An 18,418-nucleotide genomic window follows, 5' to 3' on the forward strand; every position below is an offset into this window, starting at 1 on the left:
TTGACCCAGTGGTAAAGTCTCACGCGGTAACTGGGCGGTAATGACCTTCGTGCGCCAAATGCCACTTGGTGTGTGGCTGAAAATAAAAATTATTTTTCAGATGCGCACCAAAAATTAAATTACCGCCACACGGTTGCCGTGCAGTAACTCCATTTTGGCGCGCGTAGATGCTTGCGTGGCTTAGTAAAAGGGCTCATGGGTAATTGCTCAGCTGCTAAGATAAGGCAGATGCAAATAGTTCAGTTTCTCTGTGCTGTTTTCTAGCAATTAACTAAAATGTCTCAGCATGATATTATTTTGCTGTGTGCGCAGGGTTCGTGATCTGTATACATGCGCACAACGTAGAGGGAACACTGTCACAGAGTCCAGAAATCCATTGATAGGTCATGGTGAGTGACATTCAGTTACAGTAGGTACTTCCCTGTCCTCAGGGGGCTCAAAGCTTGTACCTGAGGCGAGGAAGAGTTAGGTGACTTGCTCAAGGATTATTAGCAGAATCTGAACCCTGGCTTCTATTCTGCTACTCGCTCATATTCCTCAAAGAGTTTGCTAACATTCTCTTTTCTAGTACTATTATTTATTTATTTATTTGTAGCATTTGTACCCCACATTTTCCCACCAATTTGCAGGCTCAATGTGACTTACATTTGCCATAATGGCGATTGCCATTTCCGGGTAACAGAGTTACAAATGGTATAGCGTTAAGGTGCATACATACATGATGACATTCATGGAACAGATCATGGTATGTTTATTTACCTTGTGCATACATACATGGTAAAGAAGAATATGTTATGGTATTGCATAAAGGTTCCTGAGTAACAAGTGGTATAACGTTAAGGTGCATACATACATGGTAACATACATAAATTGGATTGTGACATACATTAGGTCATCTACTATAGAGGGATCCTATTCGACATAAGGTTAAATATAGTGCTTAAATATAGGTAGCAAGGAGGGTAATCAATCATGTGATAGGCTTTCGGGTTTGTATAGATCTTGTATAGTCTTATTATTTAGTGTTTAAGATGGATGATTGTGATATGCCTTCTTGAAAAGATCTGTTTTCAGTAGCCTTCGGAAGATGGTTAGGTCTTGCATTGTTTTTATGGCCTTCGGTAGTGCGTTCCACAGCTGTGTGCAGATGTATGAGAAACTGGTCGCGTATGTGGATTTATATTTTAGCCCCTTACAGTTAGGATAGTGGAGGTTGACGAATGTTTGTGATGTTCTTTTTGCGTTCCTGGTAGGCAAGTCTGTAAGGCCTGACATATAGGTCAGGGCTTCCCCGTAAATGATTTTGTGGACCAGAGTGCACACTTTGAACGCAATTCGTTCTTTTAGTAGGAGCCAGTGCAAATTTTCTCTTAGGGGTTTGGCGCTTCATTTTTCGCTTTCCTAAATATGAGTCTGACTGCTGTGTTTTGAGCGGTTTGAAGCTGCTTAATGATTTGTTCTTTGCATCCGTCATAAATGGCGTTGCAGAAGTCTAGGTGACTTAGCACCATTGATTGTACTAGGCTGTGGAATACTTCCCTTGGGAAGAAAGGTTTGATTCTTTTAAGTTTCCACATTGAGTAGAACATTTTCTTTGCTGTATTTTTCGCATGGTCTTCGAGTGCACATTTCTTCTGGTTTCTATGGGGTCCTCCTAGGGCTAAGGCAAGATGAGTCTTTGTGTACAGCAGGGGTTTCTCAGTACCGTTACTGCCCTTCCGTTTATTATGAGACTTCACTTCCTGTAATTCATTAAACGTCATTGTGGTTTACAAATAATGTCAATTAAAAGAAGTTCAGAGGTAGGGCAAAAAGAAGGAGGATGTAGGCCTGCCATGGCAGTTGATTATGGATTGCAGCTCTCTCCAGAACTAATACCTGCGCTCTGGTTCTGGCCAGCAGGTGTCACTTCTGAGCAATGGCTAAGACTCTTTCCCCTGTCCCAGGTACTTGGACACTGCCCCCTCCCCCCAAGCTCAAGGGTCTCCTGCATAGTAGAGTTCAAAGCTGCCACTGGGCTGGCCCAGTGACTCCACCCTTACACTCTTGGAAAACCTAATAAAGTGGTCTGGTGAGACTTGCTGCTAATTCTTTCTAATCACTGTGCACTGCTTTAGAAAAAGGTTTTGTTCTGTCTTTGCTCTGGCTGTCTGCAATGTATATGATCATCTCTGCTCCTGTGCAAGATTTTATTAATTCACTGTTCTGTATTCCTAGATAACTGGAAGGAGGTTTTATTGAAATATATCAGTCCAGACCAGCTGCCTGCATACTACGGAGGAACGCTCACTGATCCTGATGGTGATCCAAAATGTAAATCTAAGGTAAGAAAACATGAAAGACATTGTTTTATCACCCTTGGCTTCTCTTCCAGAAAGTCCTTGGGAATATGATTGATTTACATCCTGTTTATTTTTCCCACTGCAGGACCCCTCCAGCACAGAGCTAAATAATATAGAACTCTGTGGAAAGCACAGTAGTCCCTACAGGCAGTGCCCTTATAGAATAGACTCACAGTGCACGTGTAATTAGGCCACATAAAGGACTGTGCCTTGTTACAGGATTGCCTCTTGTGCAATTTTTCCCTGCCCCTATACTTTGGAATTCCCATGTATTCTTTTTTTTTTGCTGGCCCTATACTTTGAAATTCCTGTGTTTTTTTTTTTGTTTGTTTGTTTGCTGCCCCTTTGCTATGGGAGTTCCTGTGTATTATGTTTTTCACCTCCCGTATATTTGGAATTCCCATGCATTCTTTTTTTTTGTTGTTTTTTGTTTTTTTACTACCCCTATACTTTGAACTCCCATGCATTCTTTTTTTCACCGCCCCTATAGTGTGGAAATTCCTGTGTTATTTTTTTTTCACTTCCCTTATACTTTGGAATTCCCATGTATTTTTTTTTTTTTTTTCCCTGGCCTTATACTTTGAAATTTCCATGCATTCTTTTTTTGCTGGCCCTATACTTTGAAATTCCTGTGCTTTTGTTTTTTTTGTTGCCCCTATGCTATGGGAGTTCCTGTGTATTATGTTTTTCACCTCCCGTATATTTGGAATTTCCGTGCATTCTTTTTTTATTGTTGTTTTTTGTTTTTTTTACTACCCCTATACTTTTGAACTCCATGCATTCTTTTTTCACCATCCCTATAGTGTGGGAATTCCTGTGTGTTATTTTTTTTTTCACTTCCCTTATACTTTGGAATTCCTGTGCGTTCTTTTTTCACTGGACAAACTTCCAGTCATCTGGCTGATACTTGAAAGAGCTTGACTTGATTTGCAGGCTATTTATTACTGATAATGGCTTGTTAGAGGGTTTAGTATTTTTTTTAGAAAGGCGATTGTGCTCTTCGGTTGCTGATTTTGCACTGTTTTCCTTTATTTGGTAAGTTTGGATGTATTGTGTGGTTGTGTTTATATTATTTAATTATGTCTGTCCAGTGCCTTGGGTTTTCTTGGAAATGTGTATGTTTAATCATGTGAATAAATAAATACCCAGTATAAGATACTGTACTGAAGCTATCGTCTTGGCAGAACTGAGTAAAATATGACTGGTCTGTCAAGCTCAGTAATGGAGGGTTAGCTTATTTAAAGGTATTTTCAGCCATTGTTGCTACGGGACTGCTCTTCTGCACAAGGGCTATGGGGTTTGGTTATTGAGTTTATTTATTAGGATTTATTTACCACCTTTAAAAAAATTATCCAAGGTGGTGTACGACAAGAATAAGCTGAACATATGCAATAGACAACTACAGCAGTGAAAATAATTCAAGTAACAGTCCATAATATGGCATAATATGCTACTTTAATTGTAATAGACAGCATAGGGTGTAAGCAGAGGTGGAACACATAGATAGACAGGAGTTAGAAAATAAGGGGAATAATTTACAGAAAGTTGCATGTGAAGTCGGAAGGGTGCTAGGTTAGAGGTGGAAAGAAACTCTTTCCAGAGTATGTACAGTCGGTGTCACTCCTTTTGTGTGTGACCAGCAAATTAATTGCTTCTTCCCTTAAAGGCTTGGGAGAAGAGCCAAGCCTTCATCTGCTTCCTGAAGTAGAGGCAGCAGGGCCGCTGAGAGGGGAGAGCAGGGGGGACAAAATTCCCCGGGCCCAGGCTTCCAAGGGGGGCCTGGCGCCGGGGTCAGGCCACATGCGCTGCAGTTCCCAGTCTCACCTGTCTGCCTCCTCAGCTCCGGGCCCCCTGCATTCGAAGCGGCAGTCACAGATCGCCTCCCTTCCGGCCTTCCCTCCCTGTGTCCCGCCCTAGCAGAAAGCGGAAGTTACATCAGACGAGGGCGGGACACAGGGAGGGAAGGCCAGAAAAGAGGCGATCTGCGACTGCCACCTTGAATGCAGGAGGCCCGGAGCCATGGAGGCAGGCGGGGAGAGCGACGGGGGATGGCAACAACGGGGGGGGGGGGGGGGGGGGGGCAGGCGGGGCAACCTTGCCCCGGGCCTGGCCGAGTCTCTTGGCGGCCCTGAGAGGCAGTACTGTACTGAGTGAAGCCTTTGAGGGAGTGCATTCCAGAGTGTGGGGACTATTTGGGAGAAGGCTGACTGGCAGGTATCAGATCCTGTGATTTTCTTTGAAGAGGGTGTGTTTAGGGACACTCCTTGGAAGGACCTTGGAGGTGCATAGAGGGAGATCCTGTTCTCCAATCACTAGATTTGGGACAATGCTAGACTAAACGTTTGTCTTGCTTGACTTTATCCTGTTGACTAAACCTCTTCTATTGACCAGAAAGAAATTGGTCCATTTCTTCCTATTGGCAGCTCAGATCATGGTGACTTCTAGGATGAATTATAACAGTCTGACACCTCTAAGTGACACTCCAAGGTTCATTGAAGAGCCTGACACAGCAACTAGGAGCCCAAACCCTCTAACTTTAGAACTTCTTCAAGTTCTCTGGTCACTAGGGTCCCGATGATCAGAAGCAAATGTAGGTGCTAGCGCCCGCGTTTGCCTGTGCCCCAGTATCAGAGCCGGTGAGCACGTGAAATGACGTGCTCGCCGACTCTGACATTGCATGCAAATGCATGCAAACAAGGTTCTCCCACATTCCTCCCTTAAGATCAGCAGGCAGTGCGCCAAACAAGGATGCTGCTCCCGCTGTAAACCCTACGCCAGCTTGGAGCTGGCGTTAGTGTTTGGAGGAATAGGGGAGACCAACAGGTTTGACAGATCCAGGATTTTCTCACGGACCTGTCAAGCCTAAGCCCATCCCCCACCCCCCAAACACTAAAAAGACCTGGTGGTCCAATAGGACCATTAGCTCTCTGCACCCGCACATACACCCCTGCGGCCTACCTTGAAGTTCCATATAAGGGTTAACCCCCCCCCCCACCCAGTGCATCCCAGGATGCACTGGGCTGGTGCCATCATTTTGAGGAGGTCCTTGCATAATAGGAGGGAGGGAGTGCTAGTCCCTAACGCCTCCAACTTTGAGGTACGCCACAGGGGGGAGGGGGTGCGGGTGCGGAGGGCTAGCGGTCCCATTGGACCAGGGTCTTGTTGGTGTTGGGAGTGGGGGCTAGTGGTCCCACTGGATCTCCAGGCATTATGTTTGGAAGGGAAGGCTTAGGTTTGACAGGTCCTGGAGAAAATCCTGGATCTGTCAAAACTCTTCTGCTGTTTGACAGGTCCGAGCTTTTTTTTTTCTTTTGACAGGCCGGACCTGTCAAACAACTTCTGTAGGACGATTGTGCCTTGGGCGCATGTCCAGGCACAATTCTCCCACAGAAATACCCCTATGATCAGAGCTAATAGTGCGCATACATTTGCATGCTCTTAGCGCTGTTGATAGAGGAGCGTTAATGTCCTGCGCTGTTCTGGCACTAATTTTAGAGTACTGTTTGGAACAGCGCAGGGCTTCTGATCATCTGCACCTAGATTTAGGACACTGCTAGACTAAACCTTTGTCTTTCTTGACTTTATCCTGATGGCTCAACTTCTTCTATTGACCAGAAGGAAATTGGTTCATTTCCTCCAATTGGCAGCTCAGATAATGGTGTCCTCTAGGATCAAGTATAGCAGTCTTCTACCCCTGTCTAAGTGGCACTCCAAGGTTCATTGAAGAGCCTGACACAGTGGCTGGGAGCCAAAACCCTCTAATTTTAGAGCTTCTGGTATGTTCTCTGGACCGTGCTGAAAATCTCATGACCATCTCTAAGCCTGTCTCTGTGCTTCCTTTGACCTGATATGAATTACTCCTGCAGCTGCTACAGCAAAGAGAACTGCAGTGTTACCCCTGTGCTTTTGCTGTGTTTGCAATATATACCAGGGGTTATCTGATATCTCCTTTGCATATGCGCCCTGGCTTGTGGCTTATCGCTGCGATCCCTGTTTGTCTTGGATTGTAATATCATTTGCTGAGTTTCTCACTGCATTTCATTCTGCGGCAAGGGACCTAAATAACCAGGGCTGGCTTAACTAGCAGGCAAACTAGGCAGTTGCCTAGGGTGGCACCTTTAAAAGGGGGGGAGGGAAGGCAGCAAACAGCAGCTGTAGTCAAAGCAAAATAGATCCTGTCCAACAAATTCACAGAACATCAATCTGTGCTTTAGTTTGTTAATCTTTAAAAGTACAGGGGTCGATATTCAGCTGGCAGTGCTCAGAGTTTTGTTGACCGCTACTGGGGTTACGTCTGGAAATTCAATGGCAGCTGTGAATTTCTGGGTTTCCGGAGCTGCTACACCATAGCCGGTTAAGTACAATATTCAGCACTTAAGTGGCTATGGGTTACCACCTAAAGGGGCACTTTTACACAGGTTCAGGAGGGTCTACGCGCATACAGGAATACCATATATAGAATGTTTGTACGTTTGGGAAGCTTGCCAAGTGCCCTTGACCTGGATTGGCCGCCGTCGTGGACAGGATGCTGGGCTCGATGGACCCTTGGTCTTTTCCCAGTGTGGCATTACTTATGTACTTATGTCAAACCAGCACTGCAGCCTGTCTGGGCTTTGAGCTGGGCGGTAATTCCAAATTTGGCATGCGCTGAATCCCATGCTAGTGAATAATTTTCTACTTTCTACCACAGGCCGCTTACCCGGTGGTAAACAGCAGTTGGCACGTGCTGCATGCTTACCACACGGGTAGCATGTGAGACCTTACCACTAGGTCAATGGGTGACGGTAAGGTCTCAGGCCAAAAATGGATGCGTGCTGGTTTCCATTTTAGCACATGTCCATTTTCTGGCCCCTTACAAAACGGTCCTTTGTCGTAGACATGATAAAAAACATGGCCCAGCGCATTCCCAAAAGACGCGCTCGCACTACCGCAGGCCACTTTTTACCATGACATATTAAAAGGACCCCAAAGGACTTTTCTGCAGTTATATTTACACTGTTAACTTGGCTGACTAAATGCTGACTCCACCCCCCCAACCCCCCCCCCCCCCCCCCAAAAAAAAATAGCCAGTTTTGGCATAGGTGTTAACTGGATATTTTCAGTGGCATTAACCGGTTAAGCGCTGCTGGAAATGGCCAATTTGTCCTGAATAAGCAATTTAACTGACCAGGAGCCGTTTCTGGCCAGGTAAATTGCTTTCATTATGGACCCGAACATGTTTTTACAGGATCATTGCAGGAGAGATTATATTGATGTAATTATGGTGGGAGGGCCTGGGAGTCTGAGAGAGAATTGAGGAGGGAGAGGCATAAAAATGAATGTCTGTGCACTGGCCCTTATAGACAGTGCCGCCAAGAGGGAGTGGAGCAGCGGGGGACAAAATTCCCCAGGCCCGCCGCATTTCCCTCCACCCGCCCCCTCCGTCCACCCCTCTTTCTGCCCGGAGCGCTGCCCTTGCCCTGCATCCTGTTGCTGTGACGGTCTCGGGATTCAAAATGGCCACTGAGAGTTCAAGTGGCCTCGCGAGACTTCAGCTCTCGGCAGCCATTTTGAATCCTGAGACCGTCACAGCAACAGGATGCAAGGCAAGGACAGCACTCCGGGCAGGAAAGAGGGCGCGCTTTCCTGCCCTGAAGAGGTCACTAGAGAAACCAAGGCAGTAGATAGTAAGTAAGGGGAGGGGAATATGTGACCTGGGGGGAGGGGAATATGTGACAGGGGGCAGGGTGAGGATGCGAAAGGGGTGGGGCATGTGTCCTCTTTTTGGGAGGACAAAATATGGTAACCCTAACTTAGACATCATATCAAAAATGCTCTTCCACGTAACTTTGTGCTTAGAAAATACACCTCTTAATAGTCCACTAAAAACAATTGAAGGAAATGTGATGAGACTGGCCACACGTGATTCCAGGGAGTTGGATACATCTTCACGGAACTGGAGCGTTCATGTGACTGGGGAGTGAGAGAAAGTCTGCCTACCTGGGGGAACACATCTGCCCTTCTGGACTGGCAATGTGCTCTAAAAGTTTGCGTCTCCTCAGTCTTACATTCTGCTCCGTTTCAGATTAAGTATGGGGGCGACATTCCCAAGAGCTACTATGTGTGCGACCAGGTGAAACAGCAGTATGAGCACACCGTGATGATAAACCGTGGCTCATCCCATCAGGTTGAGTACGAGATCCTGTTTCCTGGGTGTGTCCTCAGGTAAGGGGCCCAAATGAAAGAGGGATACTGAGTGAGGAATAGGAGGCTGAATTATCTGTAAATCTACAATTTCCAACGGAACAGTATTAACGTAGGTCCAAGGCTCCATACCTGCTGGGCTGAGTAATTCCAGTACTCATAGGCAGCTTTATACTGAGGCTTAATCTGCAGGATGGAGTCTTAATATTAAACAGCATTTTGGGATGAAAGAGATATGCTGAACCTTTATTGGCAGTGTATGTCACAGTAGCGTAGCCAGACCTGTTATTCTGGGTGAACCCACAGTTAAATTGGGTAGGCCTTCCATAACTACCCCCCTATATCCTACACCTTGCTCCCTGTCCTCCACCCCTGATCTAGCCTTTGCCAACCTGCCAGCCATAGGCGGTCGGTGGCCCAACTGTTTGGGGAGGCTAAAGGGGCGGGGTTAGGGGTGGGGCCAGGGGTGGGGCTTACATCCATAATTGTCTGACAACACACAGAAAAAAAAAAAGTAAAAATAAAATAATCACAATTAATATCTTTTATTAAATTTAGATATTAGATATGTATCATATGTCAAAGGATAAAGTGGTTTCTCAAAGCATATTCTAACCACAATCGCTCAACTGCAAAACACTATGCATAACTTTGTGCAAAAACACACTCTGAACCTTACTGTACCATAAATATTACACTGGGCAGAACCTAATACACCATATACCACCCATACGGACAACATCACAGACCGTCAACAATATGAAACAAGGGATCATACCACAATTCTCATGTCATATACAGCCACAAAACATCCTTTTAGGGTGGAAATTCACAATGAGCTCCTTTTATTAATGACCAGATAGAGAAAACAGTTTTCAAATTTCAATTTTGGCACAGTATAAGTCATCACAAACAAAATATAGGAACCCAAAGCATTAGGGGCTTATAGCCCATTTAGTTATGTTTAAACAAAAAGAGATCTGCATGAAACAAAATATTATTTTTTTTTATTTTGACTTAAACCTTCAGAGTCAGCACCTACCTCTCCTGAAATCCAATGTGCACTGCGTGCCACAATTTCCTCCTCTTGAATTATTATGGTCTGGGTCTGGGAAGGAAGTGGGAACACCTCAGACAACCATTGTAACCAGCCTTGAGCGCTGAGCCTTCCCTTCCCTACTTTGACGGCTCCTCCTGTGCGGCTGGGGAGGCTTAGCCTCCCCAAGCCTCTTATACCGGGCACCTATGCTGCCAGCCATACGCCCCCCCCCTCCCCCCACCCAGTGTACATCAGCTCCTTCAGCAGCGACAGCGAAGTGCATCTTCTCCCAGTCCCTGCGCCGGCCCTGCAGACTTCCCTCTGCCGCATCCTGACAGGAAAAAGGAAGTGACGTCAGCGAGTGTGGGTTGCAGCAGAGGGAAGCCAGTGGGGCCAGCGCAGGCAGCGGATGTGATTCACTGCCACTGCCTGCAAAGGTGATGTAGCCCGGAAGGGGGCGGTTTACTACTACTACTACTTAGCATTTTTATAGCGCTACAAAGTGTACGCAGCGCTGCACAAACATAGAAGAAAGATAGTCCCTGCTCAAAGAGCTTACAATCTAATAGACAAAAAATAAAGCAAGCAAATCAATTAATGTGTAGAGGAAAGAGGAGAGAGGGTTTAGAGAGGGGGGGCAGTTGCCAGGCCATGGGCAGGGGTAAATGCTGGATCCGGATGTGAAAGAGAGGGTAGCAAGGCGGCCACCTTTGAATTGTCTTGGGCGGGCAGGCCCACCCATAGCTACTCCACTGCTATGTCATAGGGTGTAATATTGAAGCTGTCTGTTGCATGCAGGTGGCAGGTGCGTAATACTGAAGCTCTATATTCTACAGGTGGTAATATATATCAGGTGTGTAATACGGAGGTTTTGTTTTACATGCAGGTGGCAGTTCATGTCAGAACCTTCTGACATTGGATTTGGTGTCTTTCTAAAGACGAAGGTGGGACAGAGGCAGAAAGCTGGTGAAATGACTGAAGTGATAACCAGTGACCGCTACAATGCCCACTTGGTACCAGAGGATGGCACTGTAACGTGCTCAGAGCCTGGCATCTGTGAGTGGGTCTTTCTATCTCTGTTTAATAGGGACATGTGACATCTTGAAGGGAAATAGAGGCCCAATGGGGGTCTTTTCCCACATGAGGCATTTTTAGGACTTTTTATTTAGTTACTAGTAAAAAAGGCCCGTTTCTGACACAAATGAAACGGGCGCTAGCAAGGTTTTCCTCGGAGTGTGTATGTTTGGGAGAGTGTATGTGAGAGTGACTGTTTGAGAGTCAGAGTGAAAGTGTGAGTGTGTGAGAGAGAGAGTGAGTCTGGGTGTGAGTGTGTTTGTGAGAGAGTGTGTGTGTGAGAATGAGAGTGTGTGCAAGTGTGTATGTGAGACACAGTGTGATAGAGAGTGTGTGTGTGTGCCCATCCATGCTCCTCTGTCCCCTGCCCCCTCCATTCATCCCTTTCCAGCAATTCCCCTCTCTCCCTGAGCCCTGCCCTCCCAATCCATGGCCATCCATGTTACTCTGTCACCTGCCCCCTCTATTCATCCTTATCCAGCATTTCCCCTCTCTGCCTGAGGCCTGTCCTGCAATCCATATCCATCCATGCCCATCTGTCCCCTCCATTCATCCCTATCCAGCAATTCCCCTCTCCCTGAGTCCTGCCCTTCCAATCCATGCCCATCCATGCTCCTCTGTCATCTGGCCCCTCCATTCATCCCTATCCAGCAATTCCCCTCTCTGCCTGAGGCCTGCCCTGCAATCCATATCCATCCATGCCCATCTGTCCCCTCCATTCATCCCTATCCAGCAATTCCCCTCTCCCTGAGTCCTGCCCTTCCAATCCATGCCCATCCATGCTCCTCTGTCATCTGGCCCCTCCATTCATCCCTATCCAGCAATTCCCCTCTCTGCCTGAGGCCTGCCCTGCAATCTATATCCATCCATGCCCATCTGTCCCCTCCATTCATCCCTATCCAGCAATTCCCCTCTCCCTGAGTCCTGCCCTTCCAATCCATGCCCATCCATGCTCCTCTGTCACCTGGCCCCTCCATTCATCCCTATCCAGCAATTCCCCTCTCTCCCTGAGGCCTGTCCTGCCCTTCCAATCCATGCCCATCCATGCTCCTCTGTCCCCTGCCGCCTCCATTCATCCTTTTCCAGCAAGTCCCCTCTCTCCCTTCCATGACCCCCCCCTCGCATCCATGCTCCTCTCTCTCCCATGTCCCAGCCTGGCCCACCCTCTTCTCCCCCCCCCCCTTCGCATCCATGCCCCCCCCCCCTTCGCATCTATGCATCCCTTTTTGTTTTTCTTCTTTTTAAATTTACCTCCGTGGCAGTTCCGGCAGCGAAGCGTCAGGGAAGGAGGCGGCGCTCCCGACGTCTAGCTTTCCCTTCGCTGTGTTCCGCCTTCTTTTGACGTCATCCTTGACGTCAGAAGAAGGTGGAACACAGCGAAGGGAAGGCTAGACGTCGGGAGCGCCGCCTCCTTCCCTGACGCTTCGCTTCCGTTTTTTTTTTCCCGCCCTCGACGTCATGACGTTTCTCGCGAGGGCGGGGCAGAGACGGCTGGCTGGCTGGCTTGAAGGCTTCACACCATGAATCCACGAACCCTTCAGCCTGGGAGTGACGTCAGATGGCAGGCTTCACACCACGAATCCACGAACCCTTCAGCCTGGGCGTGACGTCAGATGGCTTCATGGCTTCACAGAACGTTGTCCTCAGAACGTTGAGGGTGCGTTTTATTATATTAGATTTTTTGCAGGTCATCCACGATTGTTGCCATTTGCACGCGTGACCTGCAAAAAATGAATGCCGGAGCATTACCGCTTCCTGTTTAGGAGGCATCAAGTACTCCCATGTTAAGTCCGGGTTATTGGAGTAGCCTAATGGTTAGTGCTGTGGCCTGAGAACAAGGGGAACTGGGTTCAATTCCCACTGCAGCTTCCATATGCCCAGGTACAAAATAAAGCCTGTATATAATACACAAACCACATTGATTGTAACCACAGAAAGGCGGCGGTATATTAAATCCCATCCCCGTCCCTGATCCAGTTAACACATGCTATCCAGATAGTGCAGGAGAACCCACTTTTTCCCCTCTCAAAAATATATATTTTAAAAAATAGGCTAATGTGCTCTTAGCGTGTGAATATGCAACAATAGGCATTGGCGTGTTTTGCAGTAGCCTGTTTTCCTGCACTAGTGCTGCATTAAGGGCTTAACACCCTTTAGTAAAATGGCCCCATACTTACATGTCAAGTAAATGTTCAAGACATCAGCTTGGCAGGGCCTCAGCTGTTCACACTGGAACCTGCTCACCTAGAAGTAATAACACTCTCAATTTACAGAATGTAATCTCCCTGGGCTCAATCGGATTGTAAGGGATTTTCTCACTTATTTATTTATTAGGATTTATATTACCACCTTTTCGAATAAATTCACACAAGGCAGTATACAGCAAGAATAAAACAAACATATTCAATAAATAATTACAGTAGTAATTCAATATTTAGTATTGCTTAATATTTAATTATTCAATATTTAAATACCAGTATATTGAATGGCATAGTATTGTTACATATAGGACCTGATTCTATATATGGTGCTTAGAATCCAGGCACGTCCCATAGAAGCGCCTAGGCGTATTCTAAAAGATGCACCTAAATTCAGACGCAGTATATAGAATACGCTTAGACCGGGCAGACGCGCGTATATATAAACACGGCCATTTACACCAATGAAAAGCTGGGTTATATACCTGCGCCTACATCGACGTGCGCTGGCCTATATTCTATAACCATGCGCACAGATTTGATTGGTAGGCCTGGCACGCCCACACTCCGCCCATGACCATGCCCCCTTTTTGGCTGAGCATGTTAGAATTTACGCATGCCGCATTACATAATATGCCTAGCTAAGCGCGTGCGTAAATTCCAATTATGGCCAATTATCATGACTGGCTCGCAAGTAAGGTGACTAATTAGGCACACGCACAAATCTACGTGCACACCTCCATGCGCCATATACAGAATCCGGCAGATAATGTTAAGACATTGCAAATTAAAACTTCTTGATAGATAGTATAGGGCAGAAGTATAAGGCCATTCGGGTTTTCTGAACATCCCTAATCAATATGCGTGAGAGAGATTTGCATGCCTGTCACTAGCGCACCTTAGTAAAAGACCACCTTAATAAATAAATATATTTATAGCCTGAAAGTTCCCATGATTACCATGTAGATCCATAACATACAGAACAGCTTTTACTGGTTAACACTATCCTATGCATGGACATTTCAGTCCATATCTTTGTACAAGTTGGTTTACAACTTTTAACACCTAAAACACTCTGTAAGCCACTTTGAGCCTGCAAATAGGTAGGAAAATGTGGGATTCAAATGCAATAAATAAATAAAAGTTCTCGTTTCCTTAAGAAAAACAGGATTATCTTTCATGCAGTGGGTTAAACCCAGGCTTGACTTAGTGAGTAGTGGAGAAGGAATCTAATTTGAATTTACTATTTCTAATCTAGGCCGGAGTACAAAAGTACATACATAAAAACACATTAACCAAAAACATAGTAATGTACAATCACAAAGAAGCATATGGCAAAATACAGATTCAGCAAAGAGTCCATAGAAACATGACGGAAGGTAAGGGCCAAATGGCCCATCCAGTCTGCCCATCTTCAGTAACCACTAACTCCTCCTTTTCCTGAGGAGTGGCCTAGTGGTTAGAGCATCGGTCTTGCAATCCTGAGGTGGCTGGTTCAAATCCCACTGCTGCTCCTTGTGATCGTGGGCAAGTCACTTAAACCTCTATTGCCTCAGGTACAAACTTAGATTGTGAGCCCTCCTGGGACAGAGAAATACCCAGTGTACCTGAATGTAACTCACCTTGAGCTCCTACTGAAAAAGGTGTGAGCAAAATCTAAATAAAATAAGGGATCCCACATGCCTGTCCCACACTTTTTCAAATTCTGACACAGTCTTCGTCTCCACGACCTCTACTGGGAGGCCATTGTAGGCATCCACCATCCTTTCCATGAAAAAGAGTATTTTCTTAGATTCCACCTAAACCTGTTTCCTTTTAACTTCATCCTATGCCCTCTCATTCCAGACTTTTCGTTCATTTGGAAAAGGCTAATTTCTTGTACATTAATGAATATAACACATGCTAGGGTGTCCTTATAACCAGCCCCTCCAAATAACACACTGATTACGACTTATAACAAATTGCTACTCTACCTATGAAAAATAAATAAATAAATAAACGTTATTCCGTCATTATACTTGATCTGTGTACATCCGTATGCTACACAAGTCGGCATGTTTGAAAACATAAGGGAGATTAAATAAAAATGCCACCAACAATAAATAACGACAACGTGGATGCAGCAGCTCATAGGTTCACTCGTTTTGAGTGTACTACGATGACGGCGGCACAAGGAAGGGGAAAAAGACTTACTCTTTTACCTTCTCAACTCCATCCATCCACCTCCCCTTCAACCCTTGGTGCCTTGCAGCAGCCTAATGGTCTAATGGCTTCTTCAGGACAGGAAAGACTCACAAGGCCTGCCGTTTGAAGTTTTAGCAGCCATTTTAAAAGAGCAGAGAGGAGAGGATCAGCACCACGGCAGTGAGCAGGAAAGGGTGGGGATCCTTCCTGCTCTGAAGAAGTCACTAGACCACCAGGCTGCCTTGAGTATGTGCCGGGAGGGCACCCTGTGCTAGGGGGAGGGAAGGCACTTCTGCAGGGATCCCGCAGGATCTAGATCCATCCCCATGGGATTCCCGTGGACCCAGATCCATTCCCGCGGGATCCCCGCAGACATGGAGGGGATCCCCACAGTAGCCGCGGGAATCCCACTATCCCCGCTCCCGTGCACCTCTTTACTCCAGCCTCTATGGAAGCATTGAAGAGGTCAGACAGCGGAGCCATCAGGACTTCTCCGAGTTCCAGTGGCGTACGAGGGCAGGGCAGTGGGAGCGGTCCGCCCGGATGCTTGCTGCTGCAGGGATGCAGAAAGCAGCTGCTTGGCTGTCGGCTCCGCTGGTTCCCTGCTCCCTCTGCCCCAGAACAGGTTACTTCCTGTTCCGGGGCAAAGGGAGCAGGGAACCAGCGGAACCGACAGCCGCGCAGCTGCTCCCGGCAGGTAAGAATGCACCGGGGGGAAGGGGTGTTGTGCTGCGCCTGGGGGCAGACGCCGCTGCACCCGGTGGGAAAGGGTGCACAGCGGTGATTCACCCCGGGTGGCAGCCGACCAGGATCGCCACTGCCGAGTTCCTTGAGTACCCTCAAGTGTATCCCATCAAGCCCCATCGCTTTGTGTACTTTTAGTTTAGCTAGTTCCTCACGAATACAGTCTTTTGTGAATCGATCCCAGTCTATCATACATCCATCCAAATTAGGGTGGCCCATATCATGGGCCCAACGAGCTCTAAGAGCCTCCACATTTTTCAGAGGGGAGATTGCCACTAATGCCCTATAAAAACCAGATATTGAGAGTCTGTCTCCTCTAATAGGTGGGAAAATGTGGGGTATAAATGTAACAAATAAATAAATAAATAACCTGTGCAAAAATTCTTGAACATGATGGCTATGACATGCTCCCACAGCATCCCTATTTAGATTGGCAATACAATGATGCAATTACCAAGTTCTATGCCAATTCTCAATGCTCCCAAACTTTACATAATACCCTCTCTACTCAACACATGTTCTAATCTCATAATTCCCAATCTGTCCCACACTCAGAATGTCCTATTATCATTCTCTGGTGAGAACAGTAAATTTCCACGAATAGGCAAAAGATCCAAGGTCTCTGAATCAACCCCCCCCCCCCCCCCCCCCCCCCCCAGTACCCAGTCAACTTTCTACACGTCCCATAAGGGACACAGCAAAATGCTTCCCCTTATGCAGGAGGGAACAATATTCAAAGGGGCCTGCAGCAAAAAAGAAAGGTGCCATGGAGCAGAATAAGCAACCTCTAGGTGCCTCGGAGTACAGTCTTGCCGGTCTACAAGCCCGTCTCTGAGATGGCGAAGAAGACAGGCCTGATTGTATTTCCTTAAATCAGTCAGCCCCATGCCTCCCCTGTTCCAGGAACCCAACAACAGTTGCAATGGACTTTTAGGTTTGCGGCCTCCCCAACAAAATTTACCCAACAATTTGTACAGCAATTTCAAATCTTTCTTTAGATGGCAATGGGACAACATTTGGAAATCATTTGGAGGTGTATTTTCAAAGCACTTAGACTTACAAAGTTCCTTCATGTAGTTGGGGCTACAGCTATCCATCCATGAATATTTCTCAGTTATTGGATACTACTGCTACACCATTGGAGGGATGGATGAACTTGCCGCTTATACTGCATGGTAGACTCCAGCTCTTTCGGATGATTGAGTTCCCAAAATGGCTATGGGGCTCATTTTCAAAGCACTTTGACTTACAAAGCATGACATGGTATACTATTTACAATGTCAACACAATACGTAATAGAACATTATAATTGATAGTGAAGGGTAAAAGAAAGATGTAACTGTCAGACTTGTGAGTTCTTGTACCAAGTAGAGCGCTGCTGAGCCTGGTACTCAGACCAGGTTCTGCTTGGTGGCTTTTTTGAAACCGTACGTTGATACGGATGCAGAGGGTGATCAGAGCATTCAATGCATTCGGAAGTTCCAGGCCGGCCAGTTCATCTTTGATCCGGTCGTTGAGTCCTTGCCAGAAAATGGCAGTAAGGGCCTCTTGGTTCCATCTTACCTCTGAAGCTAGGGTTCGAAAGCGAATGGCATAAGCACCAACAGAACAATCGCCTGTTGAACTCATAGAAGTTCTGCGGCTGCACAGGAGGGCCATCACGGCACATCGAAAACTAACCGGAAGCGGCAAAGAAATTCTCCAAGATCAGTGAGTAAAGGGTCTCGTTGCTCCCAGAGAGGAGAGGCCTAAGCAAAGGCTGATCTGGAGAGTAGCAAGATGATATAGGTTATCTTGAGTCTATCCATAGAAAAGGCTGCTGGTTGCATTTCAAACAGCATAAGACATTGGTTGAGGAACCCTCGGCAAGCAGAAGGGGTGCCGTTGAATTGAGGAGGCTCAGGAAGCTGCAACTCTGGAGTAGGTAACATGGTTCTGGACGACGCAATAGGAGGCTGTCAGGATTGAAGGGTTGACATCTTAGAACACACCTCCTGTAGAACTCTGGACAGACGGTTTTTCTGGGCCTGTTGCTGCTGAAGAACCTGGGGCCAACTCAGACAGGTCGGGTTTGTCCAGTGAACTCATGGCTTCGGCTTACTGTCAGACTTGTGAGTTCTTGTACCAAGTAGAGCACTGCTGAGCCTGGGACTCAGACCAGGTTCTGCTTGGCGGCTGGACAACCCCGGGTATCACCTGCGCTGATCGCCGTTCCCCAGAGGTTGAGCCCCTAGGTGCGGGAGGCCTGCAGGACTTACGGGATGGAGCTGGAAGCGGGGTGATGAATGTATCGGCCAGGCAGGCACTAGGTCAAGTGAGTAATCCAGGTACAAGCAGCAGTCAGTAGGAAGGCGGCAGGCAAGAGAGTAATCCAGGTACAGGGAAAAGTCAGTAGGCAGGTGGCAGGCAAGAGAGTAATCCAGGTACAAGTGAAGTCAGCAACGTGAGACCAGTAGATAAGAAGCAGACTACAGAGTTAGAAACACCTACCAAAGTAGAAGCCAAAGCATGGAGTCCAGGGAGAGCTCAGCTGATAAAGTGCTGGCGTCTGACATCAGCAGGGAGAAGGGGCACAGCCACAGGACAAGAGCAGGGGAAGTAGGAACCGGAAGACCAATAGGAGAGAAGCAAGGGAAGCCAGGCAGAGGAAGAGC

At 46.8% G+C, this 18,418-nt stretch overlaps 1 protein-coding gene across 2 annotated transcripts in view; it reads left to right on the forward strand.

Annotated features, from left to right (window-relative positions):
- Positions 1–18,418, forward strand: part of SEC14L2 (SEC14 like lipid binding 2) — a 92,019-nt gene that overhangs the window by 65,921 nt on the left and 7,680 nt on the right. For both annotated transcript variants that reach the window (XM_030217962.1, XM_030217963.1), the window contains 3 exons: positions 2,218–2,324; positions 8,407–8,546; positions 10,451–10,620. In XM_030217962.1, the coding sequence (XP_030073822.1) occupies positions 2,218–2,324; positions 8,407–8,546; positions 10,451–10,620 (417 nt within the window). The remainder of the gene's footprint in view (positions 1–2,217; positions 2,325–8,406; positions 8,547–10,450; positions 10,621–18,418) is intronic.

Source organism: Microcaecilia unicolor, chromosome 11, assembly GCF_901765095.1.
Source record: "Microcaecilia unicolor chromosome 11, aMicUni1.1, whole genome shotgun sequence".
Lineage (NCBI taxonomy): Eukaryota > Metazoa > Chordata > Amphibia > Gymnophiona > Siphonopidae > Microcaecilia > Microcaecilia unicolor.